The sequence below is a fragment of the Cucurbita pepo genome, chromosome LG03 (genome assembly GCF_002806865.2).
Source record: "Cucurbita pepo subsp. pepo cultivar mu-cu-16 chromosome LG03, ASM280686v2, whole genome shotgun sequence".
Classification (NCBI taxonomy): domain Eukaryota; kingdom Viridiplantae; phylum Streptophyta; class Magnoliopsida; order Cucurbitales; family Cucurbitaceae; genus Cucurbita; species Cucurbita pepo.
In genome coordinates this window covers 11,868,266-11,890,423 of record NC_036640.1, presented here as the reverse complement: position 1 = coordinate 11,890,423, position 22,158 = coordinate 11,868,266, and the positions used below count along the sequence as shown (strand labels likewise).

The 22,158-nt window shown below is 36.2% G+C and overlaps 5 protein-coding genes and 1 non-coding gene across 6 annotated transcripts; 2 read left to right on the top strand and 4 right to left on the bottom strand.

Moving 5' to 3' along the window:
- Positions 1-415: 415 nt before the first annotated feature.
- Positions 416-5,911, bottom strand: LOC111790178 (pre-mRNA-splicing factor SLU7-like). Its single transcript, XM_023671017.1, has 11 exons — positions 5,701-5,911; positions 4,938-5,007; positions 4,507-4,670; positions 4,315-4,427; positions 3,042-3,455; positions 2,800-2,935; positions 2,390-2,689; positions 1,492-1,708; positions 1,057-1,160; positions 808-876; positions 416-715 (listed from the first exon to the last, which is right to left on the bottom strand). The coding sequence occupies exons 2-11, from the start codon at positions 4,951-4,953 to the stop codon at positions 638-640; spliced, it is 1,611 nt and encodes a 536-aa protein (XP_023526785.1). The 5' UTR covers positions 4,954-5,007; positions 5,701-5,911; the 3' UTR covers positions 416-637.
- A 509-nt stretch (positions 5,912-6,420) lies between these two features.
- Positions 6,421-7,317, bottom strand: LOC111790177 (transcription factor MYB30-like). Its single transcript, XM_023671016.1, has 3 exons — positions 7,185-7,317; positions 6,973-7,102; positions 6,421-6,898 (listed from the first exon to the last, which is right to left on the bottom strand). The coding sequence occupies exons 1-3, from the start codon at positions 7,315-7,317 to the stop codon at positions 6,421-6,423; spliced, it is 741 nt and encodes a 246-aa protein (XP_023526784.1).
- Positions 7,318-9,699: 2,382 nt separating this feature from the next.
- Positions 9,700-9,781, top strand: TRNAS-UGA. Its single transcript has one exon. It is a non-coding gene; the product is annotated as a tRNA-Ser (tRNA).
- Positions 9,782-11,610: 1,829 nt separating this feature from the next.
- LOC111790176 (phosphoenolpyruvate carboxylase kinase 1-like) lies at positions 11,611-13,071 on the top strand. The gene is made up of 2 exons (XM_023671014.1): positions 11,611-12,477; positions 12,791-13,071. Exons 1-2 carry the CDS (start codon positions 11,691-11,693, stop codon positions 12,844-12,846), a joined length of 843 nt encoding a protein of 280 aa, XP_023526782.1. The 5' UTR covers positions 11,611-11,690; the 3' UTR covers positions 12,847-13,071.
- A 1,070-nt stretch (positions 13,072-14,141) lies between these two features.
- LOC111790175 (probable inorganic phosphate transporter 1-7) lies at positions 14,142-17,697 on the bottom strand. The gene is made up of 2 exons (XM_023671013.1): positions 17,523-17,697; positions 14,142-16,067 (listed from the first exon to the last, which is right to left on the bottom strand). Exon 2 carries the CDS (start codon positions 16,024-16,026, stop codon positions 14,464-14,466), a length of 1,563 nt encoding a protein of 520 aa, XP_023526781.1. The 5' UTR covers positions 16,027-16,067; positions 17,523-17,697; the 3' UTR covers positions 14,142-14,463.
- Positions 17,698-19,022: 1,325 nt separating this feature from the next.
- Positions 19,023-20,957, bottom strand: LOC111791255 (probable inorganic phosphate transporter 1-3). The gene is made up of 3 exons (XM_023672524.1): positions 20,941-20,957; positions 20,240-20,850; positions 19,023-20,115 (listed from the first exon to the last, which is right to left on the bottom strand). The coding sequence occupies exons 2-3, from the start codon at positions 20,796-20,798 to the stop codon at positions 19,064-19,066; spliced, it is 1,611 nt and encodes a 536-aa protein (XP_023528292.1). The 5' UTR covers positions 20,799-20,850; positions 20,941-20,957; the 3' UTR covers positions 19,023-19,063.
- Between the last annotated feature and the right edge of the window lie 1,201 nt (positions 20,958-22,158).

Here is a 22,158-nt window from a genome sequence, read left to right as displayed (position 1 = left end):
GGCTGGGAATGCTTAAACCCAATTCCTACCATGATGAATATAAGCGCAATTATAGGAGTTAATTGTAGGAGTTAATTGATGAGAAGGGGCTGAGAATGCTTAAACCCAATTCACCATGATGAATATAAGCGCAATTGAAATCCATGATGAATATAAGCGCAATTGAAATCCTTGGTAAATTGTACATTCGTGTATTGAGAAGATCATTTACTATTTCTTGAAACTAGATCTCTCAGACTCTAGTATACAACAAAAAAATTGTCTGAGTCACGCAGAAAAAAAATTTCCCATTCTTCGCTTTCATTTCTTATTTGGAAGTATATTTGTTTATTCAAGATTCTTCGGGACTTGTAATTTTTTAATATATATATATATATGTGCCTGCATTTCCCAGTAACCCTTCTAAAGAATTACATGACCGTTATCAACAGTAAAAAGAGTAACTAATCCACACGCTTAATAATACACGAGTCGGGCCATTGTTGTACCTCCTCAGATCCTCACAATTACACATTGAAGTACAAAGCAAAGATACCAAACACCTGAGTTCTGAAAATTCTGACGGCTAGTTCCTTAATGTTAAAAGGACTCCAAGCGAAGCGACTAAAATATTTACAATACAAGTAGGCTCCCTAACTTAGTTAAGAAAATCCTTCATGGGATCATCATGATGCACCTTTTTCATCCTATAAGCCTCCATGTCCTCCGCAGTTACCTGCACAAAGGCGGGCACATCGCAGCATTATATATTGAGCCAAACAAAGATAAAGAAACCTATTGATTAAAAAGCAAGAGAAAATTATATACCTCATCATTCCATCTCACGTTATATTTACGCTTTCTTTCATCCTTCTCCTCCTTCCTTCTTTCATCCTCCTGCAAAACAGAAAATCTCATGTAAGAAACAAGTGACAATAAAACCATTTATAATATATATACATCAAATTACAGGCTTTGGAGGAGGCTAGTAGGGGGGCAATTAGATTTCAGTCTAACAAAATCTGATTAATAACACATTACATTATTACTGCGAGGGGCGATTATTAAATGTCATACCTTCTTCAGAGATTCAGTAAGCTTCTTCTGGTCGAGGACAATATCATCGGGTATTTCACTTCCCCAAGTTGCCAGCTTTTTCTCTTCAGCTGGGGCTGGTGTATCTGTGTAGTGATGATGTCAAAAAACCATTCAGGATTTCAACGATTTCATGAAGATAACAGCATTTGATGCCTAACCAATGTTTACACATGTAAAGAAAGAAATTCATATTTTTAAATATTATTATATCTAAGCAAGCATTATATATATTTAGTGCTACGGACAGGGGACATCTGCTTCAGTGCAAGGGACACACATCAGCCAAACTAATGACAACAGAAATATGTAAATACAAGAAAGTCCAGGTCATTTAGGTTTTACCACATTCAGGAAGGCGTTCCAGAATTTTTTTTTTTTCAAAAAAATCAATAATACCGGTTCCAAAGTACTAACCTTCAGAAGATGCTTTACGAGCAATATTAGACTTCATTAAGTCTGCTGCTGCCTCAGCAGCCTCAATTCCAGCAGCCCCAGTGCAATAACTGTTCCGGATGGTTTGCTTACAGCATTTATATCCCCACTGGTGATCCTTCCACCATGAGCCCCAAACACTCGTGTGGTTATTAATGAAAACATCTTCCTCATATTTACTTTTGGGAAGAGCCATCTCCTTCAAAGAGGAAAAAAAGAATCAGAAGAAATCAAGCATCATTCACAATCAATCAGTAATCACAATCCTTAAGCTTCTCTCACACATCTAAAACATGCACAGAGCCAACAGAGTCAACAGAATAAAAATGAAGAGAATGAGATGCACAAAATACAGAAACAATGACTAATCTCAGCCCTAACTTTTTTTAATTTGACATTTGAGTGGAAAGCACTCCGACCATTTGTCTAGAACTTTAATGGGCTTTATAGGCGTTAACCAAATAGTATCAGGTGAGTTGGAGAAGGTAAAATTTACTGAAGGGCTAAACAAAATTTGGGTTGTATGACTCCATTAACTACTATGTAAACCACCTTTCGGCTGTGCATTGTAACCATTATCTAATTGGTTCATTGTTTCAGAAAACAAGTGAAACAAATAGAGACACTAGAAAATAACATTTCTAAATCAGAATTAGTAAATACTATTGAATACACCTAATGAATGATAAATTTTAGGCATAACATTTATTTTATAAATTATTGGATAGACAACATTTATTTCCAAGAACTTGGATATCAAGAGCATATTTTCTAAAAAGTCGATCATCGGATCCCAACATAAGGAATAAAAATTAGTATACTCAAAAAAGTCCGCTATTGTGAAAAAAAAAAAAAGGAACTGTTTGGATAAATTTCATACCAGGCCTTTAACAATTCTGCCAGCACGGTCATATTCAACTTGCCTCTCGCTTTGTCCCAGTAAAAGTTCCCGAGGCAGATTTCCCTCAGTGGCAGCATTCCCATACTTCTCCAGGATGGCATCTTTCGTATGCGACTTTAACTTCTCTTTAATAACCTTATAGTTCTTATACAGAAGTTCAGCTTGTGAAGGAGCAGCTTGCATATGGATATCTTGTCCTTTGTCAAACGCTTCCCAAGCATGCACATTGAGTTGCTTGAAGTCCAAAGCTTGTCCACTGATTCTATTTTGGTTATCACCCTATTTTAACAAAGATGATTGAAAAAATTATATCCACTCTGACATATAACTATTACTTGGCTAAAATTGAGTACAAATAGAAATTCCATGATAATATTTCAGATACTCACCACATAAAATTTATCGTTTGGATCGGCATCAGGAAGAGGATCTTCACGCATGGACCGAGTTTTGGGATCATAATAAGCAGAGTTGACATCAAGATTTAAAAGATATTTGGCTGTATCCTCCCGAATACGCAAGTTCCTACGATGTGAAGAGATAATTAGTACATCACTCGGACACTCTAGAAAAGAGCAAAGCAACGGAGACATAAAAGGATAAACAAACATAAAAGTATTAAAAAACATACCTTACAGTTCCCGTGCTTCCACCACCTGTAGTACGAACACGCTTCTCAACTTTTGCAAAGTCCATTTGTTTGCTTTCATCAACCTTTGCCTCATCAACCTTCAAATCATCTTCGTCCTCATCTTCATCACTAACTTCAGCATCTTCAATCTGCTTGTTATTTTTCTCTTCCAATTTTTTCAGCTGTTGTTCTTTCAAAAATTTTCTCCTTGCTTCATCTCTAGCCTCATACCTCTCAATGACACGAGCATAGGTTGCTGGATCATACCCATTCCAACGATCCCTTTTTCCATCATAATCTAGTTCAAATGTCTCTATCTTTTCATCTGGTGCTATATGCATGCTTGTCCATTTCGCTCCTACCTTTCGGGGCCTTTCCATGCATGACTTTGAATCATGTGTCATTGCTCCACAACTGGACAAGCAATAAAATATATGAGACACGTAACTCATAAGAAAACTTAATTAAACAGTTACAGAAAATGAGTATAAACTGTAGGTCAGGAAAATTAATACAGATAGGGAATTTCCGTACATAACAAAACCTAAACCAAGTTAAGATCATGATCCCAAACCCATAATATTTTAGACTAGGCCTATTTGTACAGCAACAAATGAAAGTTTAATGTCAATGCTGGATCATGTATTGACAAGTGAGACCTAAGGGTGACCAATTTAATCTGCACTTGTACATGGAAGAAAATCAAAGAGCAAACTCATCTTCAAAATAATTAAATTTAGATCCTGAAAGCAGCCAACATAACCAACATCTTAGCAGGCGGATCAGTTATCTGATCTTTATTTTTAAATTTTCTTTCTGAGACAGCTGAAGAAGTAGAGCAATCTAAAAGTTTATGGACAAAAATATGTTCGCCCAAAATACGATTCATTTTCAAACCCACAAATTGTAAATGAGTTTTAAATGCACTCATAAGCCATGTTATACAACCACAGAGACTTTAAAGATTCCTTTCCCTAGACACGACCATATAAAATTATTGTAATGTGGCACTAATATGTAAACGTTATAGATACTCATGCAAGAGAGACAGCAATAGTTCTGGCTCCCTTATAGAAAACTTAGCCATCCACGTTCAAAAGAAACTCCCCAATTCTAACCAAAAATATGATGGACACCTTTTTTACACAGAAGAATATTGAATAACAACTTAAAATCCTAATTCAATGTCCGACAATTTTTATTAAAGAAACAATTATTAGTAATAACTTGTACGCCCAAAGTCATAGGACAAGGAGGTAGACATCTGACTTACTTTTCACACGCACCCTTCCTATACTTGTCTGCCTGATGTATTTTTGCACCTCTGTCATACCAGGATTTTGTATAATTTGGATCTGATTTCCATTTCCTTTGATGTTTTAAACTCTGGAACAAAATCCAAAGAAATTAAACCAGTGAACGACCAACATAAAATCCAGAAAGATGGGGATAGAGCGAAACTTACTGGTCTCTCAGCATTAAGATACCAAGGTGCAGAGGACATATATTGAGGAATGTGAGGGTTGATTTCTTTCCCATCTTCATCAACCTCAGCTGGTGCAAGCCCTGCTTTACGTGCTTCCTCTAATTCCAGTTGTTTGCGATGATCCTCCCTAGATTTGAAAGCAACTGCAATACAGACCAAAGAGTCGATCAAAACAGTAATAAAGTGGGAGCACTCTGCTCTAACTTAATAGGGTAACCACTATCACCCGAGATTAATACCCTCACTGGTCGGAACTTATTTTCAACAATATTAAGAAGAAACAAAACAACATCTGGTTAAATAATTCCACTCTCAAAAAAAATGTCGAGAAAGACAAAAAGGTGAGACTATGTTCATAATTCTACCGAGACTTTTCTTTTTTAGGTCAACTTATTGCATTCGAAGTATACCTGATGCAGTCGCCATCTTCAGCAGAAACAGAAGGGATATTTGAGAGTAACGCCGAAGTTATTGAGAACCCTAGCCAAAGAAGAAAAGAAAACAAAGGTCAGTGATATAGCTATGGCGGCGGATTGAGGTCAACAACACGTAGAAATTTAATCTTCCAAGAAAATACATACAAGAAAATGCAAAAGGGATAGATATTAAATGAGGAAAATAAGTAAAACCCTCAAAAGAATTTTGAATATGACTATGGCTTACAGATTGATTAAATAGGCGATATGAACAAACCTAAGAAGCCTACTTCACAACCGCAACCCTCCCAGAAAGGACCAGAACGAAAATGCAATCGAATAGGCAGGAGGCAGAGCGAGATAATACGGAGACCAACTAGATACCGCCGTTTTATGAATGGGAGATGGAATATGAATAACAACATTAAGGTAGTAGGGTAGTCCTCAACACCGATTTTATTTTTCTTTATACTTCTTTCAAATAGACGTACAGAATAGAGGAAGCAAATAGTATACGATGATTTTTAAATGTCAAATTATAAAACTAAGATGAGGTGAACCCAATCTACAATACAGATCCGATTTCCCCAGTGTTCGCCTAATACAGAAATCGAAGCGGATTTGAAGGATTACCCTAAACAGTCCATTATTAATTATCCCGCACAAGATACCTTCAACCAAACCGATCGAACTCCGTTTCGAAACATAATCGCACAACAATTTAGCAGACGTCACAGAGATTGGAACCGGAAAGTACCTTAGATTGAGAGATGGAGAAGATCGAAAAAGAAGCAGCGGATACAAAGCAGGAACGGCGAGAGGGAAGGACCTGAAGCGTCACTGGGCGCGACGGATGAGTAAATCGGAGCGGCGCGCTGGTATGGCGGTGCCGATAACGAAGGGGTAGGTGGCGCGTAACGCGATAAGAGAACGACAAAGAGAAATATGATGGATGGGCCAGGAATATGATGACCTTTTTCCTTTTATTATTGATTTTCCTTTTCATGAATGAAGTGGGCCTGTGATGGGCCGCAGACTTCATGGAGTATGATGGACCGGCCTGCTAGGGTAAAAAGCTGGGCCTGTGTAAATACATAAGTACGCGGTTCGGTTTTTTATAAACCAAACCGACTTAAAAAAAAAAAAACAATTCAAATAATTAACCATAATTAAAAAATAATGAAATAGTTGAAAGCATGACGGCACAGTGACAAAATAATTGTCGGACATTTTTTTAATATTAACCCAACTTATCCTTAAAAAATATTTAAAAGAAAAAAAAAGTAAAGGAGGGATAAAAAAGTAAATTACCCCGACGACACTTTCTTCTCCTTTAGATATTGTTGGTCATTGACCGTAGACTAAAAAAGGTTAATGGATGAGCAGAAGGCTTTTTTTCGTTTCCAATTATACCCTCCTATCCTTATCTAATTCACCATTTACACCAGTATCCCATATAGAGCACGCTCCTGTGAAACTAAAATGCAGGGTCGGTCGGCGACCCACCGGCTTTAACGAACACGCTATACCAAAACTCCATACTATCGTCCATGGCTCTGAACGACGGCCACTGGTCTCGTTCCTCATCATTGACCGTCGACGAGTTGAAAGCCCCATTGAAATTTGCCGTCGACGGCTCCACTGGCCAACGCCCACCACATGTTTGATGAAATGCCTCAAAGATTTCAATATGTTGTTCGCTCTGGAATTCGTTGCAGCCGGTTGGAGAATTTGTAAGTGGTGAAGGGTAGAAGGAAGAAGATGGTAATTCATAATGGTTAGAGAAATCCAGCTTCTGGGATTTTGATTTGGCTTCAACAATGGCAGAATCAGCTGACTTTTTTTCATAAACATAGCTCTGTTTATAAACTACCCGTTTCTTCAAATGGGTGTGCCAAAAGTTCTTAATTTCGTTATCCGTTCGACCTGGTAACTCCGCCGCAATGGCTGACCACCTGAATTCATAAGCTTATTAAAATCACTCTCTGCATCTTATTCTAATGCCATTTTTACACTTGAATATATATACCTATTGCCAAGCTTCTCATGGAGCAGAAGAACCATGTTCTGTTCCTGTAGGGTGAAATTTCCTCTCTTAACACCGGGCCTCAGGTAATTTATCCATCGAAGTCTGCAACTCTTCCCACATCGCAGAAGGCCTAAAAAAGCAAAGAGATTAAAAACAAAGAATCTGGGCATTGCTGCCATTGCTGCCATGGCTGAATTTGATCAAGAACTTACCGGCAAGCTTAGGAAGGGCACGCCAGTTGCTATGGCCATGTTTTTTTATATAAGAGATCAAAATTTGATCTTCTTCAGTCGTCCATGGCCCCTTTTTGAGTCCCATTTTCTCACAGCAAGGAGCTCGCACCATTTTTTTTGTTCTTAAATCTATGTCCAAGATGCCACTCTGTTTGCCTCTTTGGTTTATGCAGCTTATAGCTTATAAGCATGGAAATATATCCATATATATATATATAGATGATTTTTAATCGATTTTTCAAAAGGAAAAGGGCACGTGTGCTTGAATAGTCCAAGTAGGACCAAAGAAAGCAGCTCCTATTGTACATATTTTAATTATATTTGATCAAACATTTGGAAATTTCAAGGAACAGGGGAGAAAGAAAGGGCAAGTGCCGAGTATGTAAGAAAAAAATGAACCCTCCCTTTAGACTGGACCATGGTTGAATTAAGAAAACATATATATATATATAGTAAAGAACCAGTAAAAAGTAGGTGATTATTTTGTATACAATGTGTGACCAAAAAGTCAATTTTAATTGAAGAAGAATATTATGCATTTATAGGGATTTAAAATAACATAGTGGACTCCGAGACAAAAAATATTTATGTACGAGTGTAACACAATATATCTATTTAACTCGGCTATGCATATAAGAAATCGTTGTTTAAACTAATAATGAAGTAGTGGAGTGAAAGTCTTTCCCGTTAGCTAAACCGGACTCATGACAAGGACCGCCTCCAACCCTACTCAAATTTTCATTGTATGTGTGTGTCTAAGTGAAACTGAGTAGCTGGACTACTTTCGACCCTACTCAAATCTCCATTGTGTGTCTAAACAATACTGAATATAAGGATCGCTTTTGATTCTGTGTATGCAGAAAATTATATTGATTCCTAAAAAAAAAAAAAAAAAAAAAATTTAAAGAGATTTATTTGTTCTCACACGAAGACATCTATACATATGACATAGAAGTAAATAACTATATTTTAGTTTTTTTTTTTCTTAACCCTGGGATGGTCAATAACTAAACACGTTTTTAAAGTCGTAGATAATTTAAACTTTATTTCATAAATAAAACACATGATTATCAAGTAATAGAAATATAATTCAAAGCAATAAATTAAAGGTCAAAACTTAGGGGCTTTAATTTTACAATATGTTCACACAATAAGTTTTTCAAACAAAACTCATCCTTAACACCACTTGATATTTTATAACATGATTTCGATTGTCTTTATCTTAATTTTATATCCTATTAACCTCGGCTATATTTTTAAAAAATAAACCTCAATTATAAATTAATACACATGTTATAATATTAAATAATAACGAGCGCGTGAATTATTTTAAAATAATTTTAAATTTGTATTAGAAAATTTAACAGTCATATTTAAATTTATAATTGAATAGTAATTAAAGAGTGTTAATACATTCATAAAAAAAACAAAAAAAAAAAAACTAGTTTATTATTCACTACTTTATTATTGCTGAGAAACAACTTTTGACTATGGTTAAAAAGTTGTTACATCTTATAACTAAATTATATCGAATCAATTTTAAGTATTTTATTACTTGTTTTATATCTATTAAATTCTCTTTATTTAACCATGGTTACCACAATTTAAATGTATATTAAACAATTTTAATTTAAATATATAAATTATTGATCACATTTTGAATATTAACTTCTTTTAATATTTATGGTATATTTTAATGAACTTTTTACTCATTTAAAAAAACGAGTGAAAGGTAAAAGATAAAATAAATAAAAGAAAAGAAATGTAAAAACGTTTTGCCACAATTTAAATGTATATTAAACAATTTTAATTTTAAATATATAAATTATTGATCACATTTTGAATATTAAAATATAACTTTTACTCATTTAAAAAAAACGAGTGAAAGGTAAAAGATAAAATAAATAAAAGAAAAGAAATGTAAAAACGTTTTGGAAAAAACAAAAAAGGCTTGGCACGTGGCTCAACGAGACTGGGCCACGAGGGAAATTGTAAAATAATGACTAGATACACTTCATCCCTTTAAAAATTACTACATAGTAATAATAATAAATTAAAAATTAATCTAGGTCGATATTTTTAATAACACAATATACAATGGTTCTATTATAACAATTGTCTCTTGAACATGTGAAGGCATAGGTAATTTACAAACATACATTTTGACGTGTTTAAATCTCAATTTAAATAATAATGGTATTTATAAATTATGAAATTAATTGTAATTATCTTTTAAATATTAGGTTAAATATAAACTGTTATTAATTAATTTATAAATATATTTTATATGAAAGAGTTTAGTATGATTATCACAAAGTTTTAAGATATTATATTATTCCTATTTTAATTTATAATAATTAATTGAGTTTGTTAGCATGAAATATCTGTATTCTTTTTTTTATATCAATAGTTAAAATTTCAAATTCAAAATATTGATAGTTAAAATTTTAATTAAAGTTTGTAAAACAAAAATTGAAGCTTTTGACACAAAAATGTCGATATGTCCGAGTGGTTAAGGAGACAGACTTGAAATCTGTTGGGCTTCGCCCGCGCAGGTTCGAACCCTGCTGTCGACGTTTTTAATAATTATTGATAGTTAAGATAAGTATATTTCTAAAAATTGAAGCTTTTAAAACAAAATGTTAATATGTCTGATTGGATAAGGAGACAAGCGTGAAATCCGTTGAAGTTTTCGATTGCACAGGTTCGAATCCTGCTGCCGGCTTTTTGGGTAAGTTTTTTTTTTTTTTTTTTTTTTTTTTTTTTTTNTAATTTTAAATTCTCTCCTCCTTCTGCATTGTTTCTTCTTCGTTTGGCTTAGCTCGATTTTATAGTTTGTACTAGTTCTCACTCGAGAACAAGATGATTGGTTGAGCCTAATGCTCTCTCAAAGGACAGGATGATAAGCAAATTGAAAGGCAATTTGAATGAGGTGATGCATTAAATTGGTAACAGGACAGGCAAAGGAAGGATAAGAAATCAATGATAACAAGGAAAGCTCATAGCAAAGAAGAACAACCACTTATCGATTACAGGGCCTTATCAAACACAGACTGTGATATCAACACCATAAGTTTTCTGATAACTCACTGTGAAGCAAGACAAAGCAAAATCTGTCAAATGGGGCCCTATGAGACTCAGAAATACATACAAACAAACAGCTTCCAATGTCCCATAGACATCAGTTTCGTGTTGGTACATGGGTTTGTCATGTATCAATTAAAGAATTGCCTTACAATTAGGCTAGCCTTTTGGTTTCTCCAAAAGCCAATTCTCAAAAAGGTAGAGCCTCAAACAGCAGCCTCTTGTTTCCCTTTTGTTGTGAGCTATCACTTTCAAGGCAATGGGGGTGGAGTACGACCATAGACAGACAGCTGGTATTAAACTCTCACAATTGTATGATCTTGTCTACTTTAAACATAAACTCTCGTGACTTCATTTTTTTTCTTCGTTTTCGCAAAACATCTCATACCATTAAAGTATATTTTATAAACTCGTGCTAATCACGTGGACTCTTGAATGTAGCCATTTAAATCATCAAACTTTAAGGTATACATGTGCAATAAATGTAAAGCAAGTACGTACCTGTGGGTACCTTTTATCTAAAATCTTGTGCAGGTCCCCACTTGATTAGAGAAAGAAAGCTACAGAGATATAAACCAATTTAAACGGAATATATTCATTTTCTTCGACGTTTGAATGGTCTGCTGGTTGACCCTACTCTTGGGTCAAAAAGAATATAATTTAATTTATATTTAGGGACTTATTTATTTTTATTTATTTATTATTGTTTTGTAATACAAAAATTTAATATATCTTAATAATAATAATTTGTTTTAACCTAAATTTAATTATACTACCAATTATAAATGGTAATGATAATTTAACCAAAATAGAAAATGCAGGTTTCTCTAAAACACAGCATGCTGGAAACTACGTGTCGTCCGGAGTCAGTGGACTTATTATTATTATTATTATTATTTTAAAAGATATATATATTTTGTTTGTTTTTTCTCTTGGAGTAGAAAAAGAATATTTAAGGCTATAACCTTTTCGTTCATAATAAATATTTTAATAATATGTTATTTAAAATATAAGACTTGAAAATCTGGAAAACAATTAAAAATAGAGTGTAAGTCGTTTTTATTTTTCTCTCTCTAAATTTAAAATATTAAATTGAAAACTAACGGAACCAAAGAAGTAAAGGACACGGTAAGGCCAACGGAGAACGGAAGGAGAGGGCAATCTGGACATTTGAAGCCACTAGTTATACGAGTACGGTTTCTGTGATGGACCACGTGGCGATCTCTGATTTGGCAGTTACAACCGAATATTCCCTTTTAACATTCCGAAATTGAATGGAGTTTCACGTTTTGCTTCTATAAATACCGAATCGAAACGCTCTTCTATTTGGTTTCGTACAATTTACAGTGGAAAACGAACGGAGGAGAAAAGGAAAAGAAGAAGAAGAAGAAAAACACAGTAATGAGCAACGATTTGAAGAGAGACTATCAAGTAATCGAAGAGATCGGTCGGGGAAGATTCGGCACCGTTTTCAGGTGCACTTCCAGATCCTCTGGTGAAAACTACGCCGTCAAAACCATCGATAAGCGTCGGATCTTGGCCGGCGATTCACTCGATGCCGAATGCCTCGTCAAGGAGACGAAGATTCTTCATCTCCTTTACCCTCACCCTCACATTCTCGCGCTGCATAATCTCTACGAAGACGAATTTCATCTCCATATGGTTCTAGATCTCTGTTCCTCTTCCGATCTCCACCGGCGAGTCACACTCCAGGTTTTTTCCGAGGCGGAGGCCGCTATGATCATGTCGCAACTGATGCACGCGGTGGCTCATTGTCACCGTTACGGCGTTGCGCATCGCGATATTAAGCCCGACAATATTCTGTTCGACGAGTGGGATTCGGTGAAATTAGCGGATTTCGGATCGGCGGAAATGTTCAAGCAGGGAGAAGAGTCGATGAGAGGCGTTGTCGGAACGCCGTACTACGTGGCGCCGGAAGTCCTGGCTGGAAAAGACTACGGCGAGAAGGTTGATGTGTGGAGCGCCGGCGTGGTTTTGTACGTTATGTTAGCAGGTTTTCCACCGTTTCATGGAGAATCGGTTGTTGAGATCTTTCACGCGGTATTGCGAGCGAATCTGAGATTTCCGTCAAGAGTTTTCCACTCTGTATCTCCCGCGGCAAAAGACTTGCTCAGGAAAATGCTCTGCAAAGATGTTTCCAGAAGAATCTCCGCCGAACAAGTCCTCAGTAAGTATCTACTAATTTACCTGAAATTCGCGCTTAATATTTCTTTTTCGTGTTCTGTAATATTCATCTTTCGCGGAAGATCGTTATTCTTCATTTCGACAAATTAAATCCTCTTACAGAGAACAAGAACGCCTAATTGTGCCTTAAAACTGAAATTAATTTCTCTGAACTTCCTGAATTTTGAGATCTTATCAACATTTGCGATTCAAACGCAGAACAAACAAATCCATGGCATAATTAGTTTGATCTTATTGTGTAGTATTATTTTTTTCTCATGTTTTGTGATTTTCTATGTTTCTTTTGGGGGAATCAGGACATCCATGGATAACCAGCTGCGTAGAAAGCAGGGCGGCAACGGGACTATGCTAAAGTTTTGTACTAATAGAAGAGAAAAAGGAAAAAGGAAAGAAAAAGTGAGTTTGAGCCTCTTCTTCTTCCTTTCTAGTTTGTATAAAGGTTTTGCGCAGTGTAAACATGGCGGAGCCAAATGAATAAGCATGTGATATAAAGCAGTTGCTCTGAATCACTTGTATGGCACTCTGAAACCTTTCTTGTAGATTTCAATGCAATTGCTACCCAGAATTCTTATCACCATCTGTTTTCTGCTTTCTTCTGGCGTTCAAATTTCTTTTGCAATATCTGAAAGAAAATATTTGGGGTCTGAGAAATAATTTTTTGGAATAGTACTACCAACCTCACATTCCTTATTAAACTACAACGATTCATACTTGCTTAATAAATCCTCAATGAGTTCATATAATTATAACAAACATAGAAGCAGTGTGCTGTTTTTTTTTCTTTCTTTCTTATTTTTTCCAGGTAATAACATGAATGAATAATTGAGCCAAAAATATATAATTAAAAAACTAACCAAATAGGTATTTCAAAGTTTAATTATGATAAGGTGAGAAACTGTGTTAAAAATTAGAAAACTGAGAATCTGTAACGGAAAATCAGGAGCGATTACCGCTCTCTTATTGGCGAGAACGGTGTCCTATTCCGTACCACGATTTATTGACCTTGAAATTTAAATCTATTTTCGTTTTTTTTTTTTTTTTTTTTTTTACTTTATTTTATTAGAGTGGAGAACAAATTTATTGGATGATTCTAGAAATACATAATTCCATATATGCCCACGAATCAAGGGTATTCAACACCCTTACAAAATTCATAGATTTTCTCTTTGTTTTTTTCTTTCTTAATTTGCTTTTATTTTTTTTATTTGTAATTATATTTTAAATATACCCGATCAATTATTTGGCTATTTGATATAGGTTACCAAAATTAATATAATTAATTATTTTAGCAATAAATTATTTAAATATATGTTAATTAATTGTACATTATAAGGAATTAAATTAATCGTTAATTAAATCTATTAGTTAATTATGATGAATTAAATTCGGTTGATAAAATTTATTTTCAGTAATTACAACTAATTGCTTATTGATTTACGAGGATTAATGTTCATTAGTATACTAAATATTACATATCATAATTTTACAATATAAATTAAATTTATAAATAATAATAATAAACTATTAATTTTTAGTGATATTTTGAATTGATTTGGATCGTTTTATGAATTAAGCTATTAAAATTTAAAATTATATATAATTTATTCTGCTGAAACTTTGATCACATGATAGACAAATATGACGGTAGAAACTAAATACAAATGTTATTAATTTATATTAAACTGTAAAATACAATACCAAATACAAGGAAGTTCTATTTTCAAATATTTTAAACTTCCAACATTTAATTTGTTTATATAATATGTCCTGAAAATACGAAGTCTTTGTCATTTGCCATTATATTTTCCGAAGAAGCATCTTGTGGGCGGTAGATCGGCGATTTCTAATACGAAGGTTGGCGTACCATATAGAACACATGGAATCTTGTTTTAAATGAAACTATGCATAAAGAGAAAGAAGAAAAAAGACAGACCTCCGGAAGAACGTTCTACTCCAACAGAAACAACGTTCAAACAGGTATAGAATGAGACCTCGACTCTGTTATGCTCTCGTCGCCTTCTCCAGCTTCACCGGATACCTCTTCCAAAGACTTCCCCTTCGATTCAGGAACCAAAAAAGTGAAGAACATCCCAAGAGCATTCACCACACCGAGAATTATCAATGTCTTTTTCACTCCAATCGCCTTTTCCGCATATTGAAATCCAAACGCCCCAATAATGGCCCCTGCTTTTCCGGATGCAGCTGATATTCCATGGCAGGTCGACCGGAGCCTGGCTGGAAATATCTCCGCCGGAACCACGAATGTGGTGGCGTTTGGCCCGAAATTCGCGAAGAAGAACGTCAGGGAATACATCACAACAAACCCAATTCTGTTGGATTCCAGAGTCCAGTGCTTGTACGGAATGGCTATTGCGAACATGAATACCGTCATGAAGAAAAACCCCATCAACTGAATTACAAATCGTCCCATTACGTCGATGAGCGCCACAGTGAACCAATACCCAGGTACTGTACTGCACAATGCAATGAGGGTTTGAGCTCTGGCGATTCTGTAAACCTCTTCAATGGCGTTCATAGTCTTTGCCGGAGGAAGCCAACCAATGGCAGTGAAAATGTCCTTCTGAAAGAGATTCTGACTGTAAAATGCGATGTCCAACAAGAACCAAGTAGAGGTAGTCCCCAGCAGGTGAAGCCCATGTCGACGAAGAAAACCCCTCGAGAACAACCCAAAATCATTCTTCGATTTCCCCTCATCGATTTTATCCTGCTCCGATTCTAATTCAACCTGCAGTACTTTAGACATATCGGCGGCCGCCTGTTTCGCATTTTTTGCAACCAAGGCGGTGTAACGAGCAGTTTCAGGCATTTTCATTCGCCAGTAATAAGTGAGCAGAGCCGGAAAAGCACCAAAAATCACAATAATTCGCCACACATAATCAGCCTCTGGGACGGTGGAGGCGGCGGGATTCTCCTGGTACGATGGAGCTGGGAATTTGGCGTCAAAAGCGGAGGACACAATAATTGCCACTACCCCACCGGCCAAAATCCCAAACCCCTGCATTGCAAACACGGCGGCGATGAAGGCCCCTCGTGTCTTTTTATTGGCATATTCCGACATGATGGTGGCCGAAAGTGGGTAATCGCCGCCGATGCCAAATCCGAGCCAGAATCGGAAAAAACAGAGAGTAGCCACCACAGATGATGGGTGGCCGCCGAAAGATAGGCCTGAAGCTACAGAGCAAATGACCATAAGCATAAGAGTCATTCCGTAGACTCGTTTGCGACCCATCTTGTCACCAAGCCACCCAAAGAAGAGCTGGCCAGAGAGAGTTCCGCAGAAAGCGACGCCATTTACGGCGGCGGCTACGTTAGAGGGCAATTCACCAGGCTTGGTTGAGCCTTCTTTGTGATAGTAAATTCGGCCCAATAGTTTGGTTACGAGAGACACGCAGAAGAGATCATAGGCATCTGTGAAAAATCCCATTCCAGCGATTACAATTGCAGTGAAATGGTACCATTGGGTTTTGGCTACATCCAATGCGTCCAGCACTTTCAGTGGCTCTCCTGCCATGATTAAAACTCTCCCAACTTTCTCTTCTCAGAATTGTTCCCCTGAATTGAAGAAACAAAAGGGCCCATATATGAGGAAGAAGGAGCAGGCGAAGCACAATCACAGAACCAGCAACCTCAACCAATCATAAAAATGCTCAAATCGAGTTACGAATTCCCAGACAAAAGGTGCAAATTTCACTAAAAAACACATGTTGGAGTACGGCAGAATAGAACATAAATGGAAGATTATTTAAATAAAAGAAAGTTCCAACGATGTGGATGGGTAATAGAAGCAGTAAGTAGGCCATAGCAGAGAAGACAACAGGAGGAGGTGCCAAATTTCCTCCGACATGTGGAGTCCCAATATTTTCTGGACCCAACTTTACGAAGGCGACAACCCAACAAAAATCCAATGGAGAAGATTCATTATTTTTATTCAAATTCTGCCGCATCAAAAAACGAATTAGGAACTCATCCCAAAATTGCTTGAGCCTTTCAGATTCAAAAACCTTTTATATGGCAAAAAGAAAAAAAATATATACATTATCTACGTCGTCAACAAGTGCACCTTAACTCATTTTCTAACTTCAAAACTGTATGTATTTGATTTAAAGCAATACTTTTTTAAAAACTATCAGTTCGACTAATTGAAATAGTTAGGGTTTTCTTACTAATATTTTTATCTTTTTAGCCCAACTAAAGTTGGAATTTCTCCCAAGTTCCTATAAGTAATAAAACAATGTAAAAGTGGAATTATACATATATATACATATATAAGTCATCAGCCAAACTATAGCTTTCCCGCGAGGGTTCCACTTTTCAGAAACTTCAGTTCTTTCTCTTATGAATCGTACGCCCTCAAGCCGACATAAAAGAAAGAAGAAATTTCGGAAAGCCACAAAGAAATCTTACTAGAATCAACCATGTCGAAAATGTTGGGAAACTGGATAGTGAAAGAGATATAAAAGATAAAAATGGATCAAAGCTTTGTTTTATGACTCAATGCTTAAAGGATTACATCATTCGAGTATTTATAGGGTTTATACATTGGACCAGAAATAGTAAATCATATCTTAACTACTTTAAATCATATCTTTCATTTTGAATACTTTGAATCATATCTCAACAGAAAAAAAAAATGATTTATATGAATTTTTTTTTTGTGGTCATTTAAATCCTCTCAAAGAAATCAGCAAGAAAATTCCTCCAATATCCATTCGCAATGCCTTCTGTGACAGCCAAACAGAAGATGAAATAGAAGAAGAAAAATTGGAACAGAACTTAATCGGAACTGCGTAATAAGAATCTTCAATAAATTTGTCATCATTCGATTCTCTTTGGAAATCAATCGACGCGACAAAAACAAGATTGAAATCGCAACAAAATTTCCGAAAGAGAAGAAACAAATCGACCTAAAACTAAAATCAAAGAAACAGAGAGCGGAAATCAATGCACAGCATTCACAGAGCAAGAACAAAAAGAGTTTAGAGCGGTGCAAATACGCAGTGGCTATACCTAGACGTCGACTCACAGGAAGCACTGAAACACTACGATCTCCACTATTAGTCCTTGCAGAATCGCAATTCCTGCTATCACCGGAAAATGTGACGGCGGCGGTGGAGGAGGAGGAAGAAGGAAAGGCAATGGAGAGAAGTGAGGAGGGGATGGGGGAGTTAAGAAGCGGCAACCCCATCCATCGCATGTAAATGGAAGGAATCTTGAGTAGCGTTCGGCATCGAATATTCCATTTTAGTTCTTATTTTCCACGTTGGCGCGCGTTTTTTCACGCTGCACTTTCTGTTTTTTGTTCTTCTCCATTTATATCTCTTATTTTATTTCGTTGTTTCGATTTGTTTTAACAAATTAAATCATTTTTCAATTAAAAACACACATAAATTTATATTTTTTTTATGAAAACAAAAATTAATTACCTTACAGCACACAAATGATGCAATGCATATTAATTGTAAATTAAATTTCATTATTTTTAATGAATATATCTGCAACGCATATTAATTTAATAGTTTCAAATCTGCTCGTTCTTTTCGAAAATTCATATTAAATTAAATTAAAGTTATATTTTCCAACAAAATTGTAAATATGACGCATTATTATTGAGATTACACAGAAGGAAATATTCGAAATGACAAATGGCGTTTATAGTAAATGCCAGCTGTACTCTAGGACCACATAATTTCCCATTCATCCTTTTATTTTTAGTTTTAAATTTGAAAAAAAAAAAATTAATCATGTGTTATTTTAAAAATGTTTATTTTAACATTTTAATCGTTCTTCCAATTTTAAGGTCAAGAAAAATGTTGATAAATCGAAAAAAAAAAATTTAATATCAAATATAGTAAGAGTTGAAAATAAACCGAACAAATTATGCAAAAAATCCAAACCTTAGCCTCGGAATCCGAGCCAAAGTCCAAACCTCAGCCTCGGTAGGAAAACAGAATCCAGACCACATCTTCGGACTAAACCTGGCAGGTTCGGAACCTGCCTAGCAACCCACGGCCCAAACGTCTACGCGTGTTTCCAACTAGCCCAATATCTTTCGGCCCAGACACTAAGCCCATCTCAATAACCCCGGGCCTGAATTCGTCACAAGCCCAAAACCATATTAAAAATAGTGTAGGCCCATAATCATATTGGGCCTCAGTTCGTCACAAGCCCAAAAGAAGAGAAATAGTGGAGGCTCATATATATATATATATATATTTTTTCTGTAACACATTAAAAATAAAATGGTAGTCAATACAAAGTATATAAATTTATAAAAAGAAATTAGCCATATTTGTAAGGAACCCTATGTCAAAAAAAAAAAAAAANCAAAGTATATAAATTTAAAAAAAAAAAAAAAAAAAAAAACGTAAGAACATGTATATGACTTTTACCAAGAGAAACAAAATACACAAGGAAATCAAAAATCAAAAATCAAAATGATATCACAAGACGCATACCCCAAACCCCAAACCCCAAACCCAAGACACATTATTTATTAATTCCACAAAATGTCACACAGGAGTTGTTTAATTTCCAATCACAGTCGTAGATCAAACTTGTCCGGCTCTATTTCCCGGTTGGGCGGCGGCGGCGTCTTCCTCCGGCGCCTCGTTCTCGCCGGTCAATTCCTCCAGTGATTTTCCTTTAGGTTCCGGCACCAACAATGTGAGCAAACCGCCGAGGAAGTTGATGCAACCAAGTGCAATGAGAGAGTTCTTAACACCGAAACCCGGTGGGTAACCAGGGTCGGTTTTGGATGCGTCCGGATTCTGCGCTGCGTACAAGAACCCAAATGCCCCAACGATTGCTCCGGCCTTACCCGCGGCGGCGGAGATCCCATGACACGTGGACCTCAGCCTGGCAGGGAAGATTTCAGCTGGAACGATGAAAGTGGTGGCGTTGGGCCCAAAATTGGCGAAGAAGAAGGTGAGTGAATACATCACCAGAAACCCAATTCGATTCTCTTTCAAAATCCAATGATTGTAAGGAAATGCAATGGCAAACATGAAAATAGTCATCATTATGAACCCAATTAATTGGATGGTGAATCTCCCAATGATGTCAATTAAAGCCACGGTGAACCAATACCCTGGCACGGTTCCACAAAGCGCAATCAGCGTTTGGGCCTTGGCGATTCTGAAGCACTCCTCCAGAGCACTCATGGTTTTTGCGGGAGGGAGCCAACCAATTGCTGTAAAGATGTCTTTTTGGAAGAGGTTTTGGCTGTAAAATGCGATGTCCAATAAGAACCAAGTGCTGGTGGTTCCTAGTAAATGGAGCCCATGCCGTCTCAGAAACTCTCTGGAAAACAACCCGAAACTGTTTTTGCTTGTCGCCACGATTTTCTCTAATTTCTCTTCCTCTGCCTCCAGCTCCACTTGCAACACTCTTGACATGTCCACCGCCGCTTGCTTGGCGTTCTTCGCCACCAGAGCTGTGTAACGGGCAGTTTCTGGCATTTTCATACGCCAGTAGTATGTCATACCAGCGGGGATGGCTCCAAACATTAGAACTACTCGCCATACGTAGTCCGCCTCTGGTACGGTTGAGCCCACCGCATCCACTTCGTATGCGGGAGCTGAGAACCTGTTGTTGAATGCAGCTGCACCCAAAATAAAATATGTTATTGTCTACTTTAAGCATAAGCTACTGTTAATATGGGATTCACTTCCAACAATTTTCAACAAATTATTGATCGATATGATTAAATAATGTAATTTTGGTACCTGCGACAATCAAAGCAACGATCCCACCAGCCAAAATGCCAAATCCTTGCATGGCAAAGACAGCAGCTATAAAAGCCCCACGAGTTTTCTTGTTGGCATATTCAGACATAATAGTAGCGGAAAGTGGGTAATCACCGCCAATCCCAAAGCCAAGCCAGAAGCGGAATAGGCACAAAGTGGTCATAGTTGCTTTGGCAGAGTGCCCAAAGCTAAGCCCTGACCCAAACGAGCAAAGCACCATGAGAATCAAAGTAATACCATACACTTTCTTCCTACCCAACTTGTCACCAAGCCACCCAAAGAACAGCTGCCCGGCCAGAGTTCCACAGAGCGCGACCCCGCTAACAGCAGCCGAGACATTAGGAGGAAGCGAGCCGGGTCGAGCAGAGCCAGGCGAGTAGTAGTATATCCGACCGAGCAACTTCGAAACCACGGCAATGCAGAAAAGATCGTAGGCGTCCGTGAAGAACCCCATTCCCGCTATAATGATCGCTGTGAAATGGTACCATTGGGTCTTTGCAACATCGAGTGCATTTAGAACTCCCAATTCTTGAGCCATTTTGTTAATCGCTCCTCGATTTCAACCCTTCTCAATCCAATCCAATTCAATCCTGCTTAAAAAAAACATATATATCATCATAAATTTGAATTCTAAAGTACTTTAAACGATCGAGATCGAGAAGGAAACTCGTAATTCTTACCAAAGTGCGAGGAGAAGCGGAAGGGAATGAGATGATTGAGGGATTGATCATAGTTTATATAGAGAGTGTGGTGAGGTAATGAAATGGGAGAATCATTTTAGCAAATTTTATAATGAGAAGAATCATTAAAGCATCTTTATGGTATATGCCCACGTACTTATACTATTTTAATCTCTATATCTAGCTACAATTAGGACTTTAATAAACAAAAATACTTCTATTAATCAGATTATTATTGGTTTAATATTTCTAATTTGTTGCTAAACAATTCCTCCATAGCTGCCAGTTGCTCCTCCCCAGCTGGCCTTTTCCAATAGTGCACGCCATTACTAATTATTCAAATGGTAACCCTAATTAACTTCTTTTTTCTATGCCAAATAATCCCAAATTACTCTCCCTAATACGTTTCTAAATGCAATTTCCATCGAACTCGTAACTCATCCCGGGCTCTTCATTCAAAAAAATAAAAATAAAAACTTTATAACAATATTATGAGGGACAACTTATTCGAAGATTATACATGTTAAAAATGAGATAAAAATAGAATAGGGAAGGTGTTGAAAGCAGGAAGTTGTGGTTGTTGTGATACTCGATTGGACTTATCACGATGGATGATTAGCGGCCGTAAAGGCTTCACTGATTGAGTTAGGATTTGGCTTTGGCTCTGATGCAAAATCCTAACTCAAAAGAAAATTTTGATATTTAAGAATACTAAAATCGGTTCTCTAATACCATATAATACCATATTATATCTCTAGAAGCTTTTTACATAAGTCTATAACTTCGGGAATAAATTGATATTTTGTCGTTGACAAAAAAAAAAAAAAAAAAAAAGGTANTTTATTATTGAGTAAGTTAAATTGGTTGACCTTATCTGCATGTGTTCAAAACAATAAAGAAAGTACAAATATAAAAGTCAGCGAGTTGACTTTTGTATTATACATCAATATAGCATCACATATACGGCTGGAGTAGCTCACAATCGTTGACATTTTTTAACTAACAAAACTAAAAATCTAAAATATATATATAATATTTACGGTAGCCCACTTGCGTGGTGGGTTTATAAAACCTTCTAATGTGAAAGTAAACATTGCTTGATTTTATTGAATTTTAATTATATATTTATTTGATTTCATATTAATTCAAATAAGGTTATTGGCCATCTCAATCTCAGCAAGAAAAAAAAAAAAAAAATTGGTAATTTATTTAAATCCA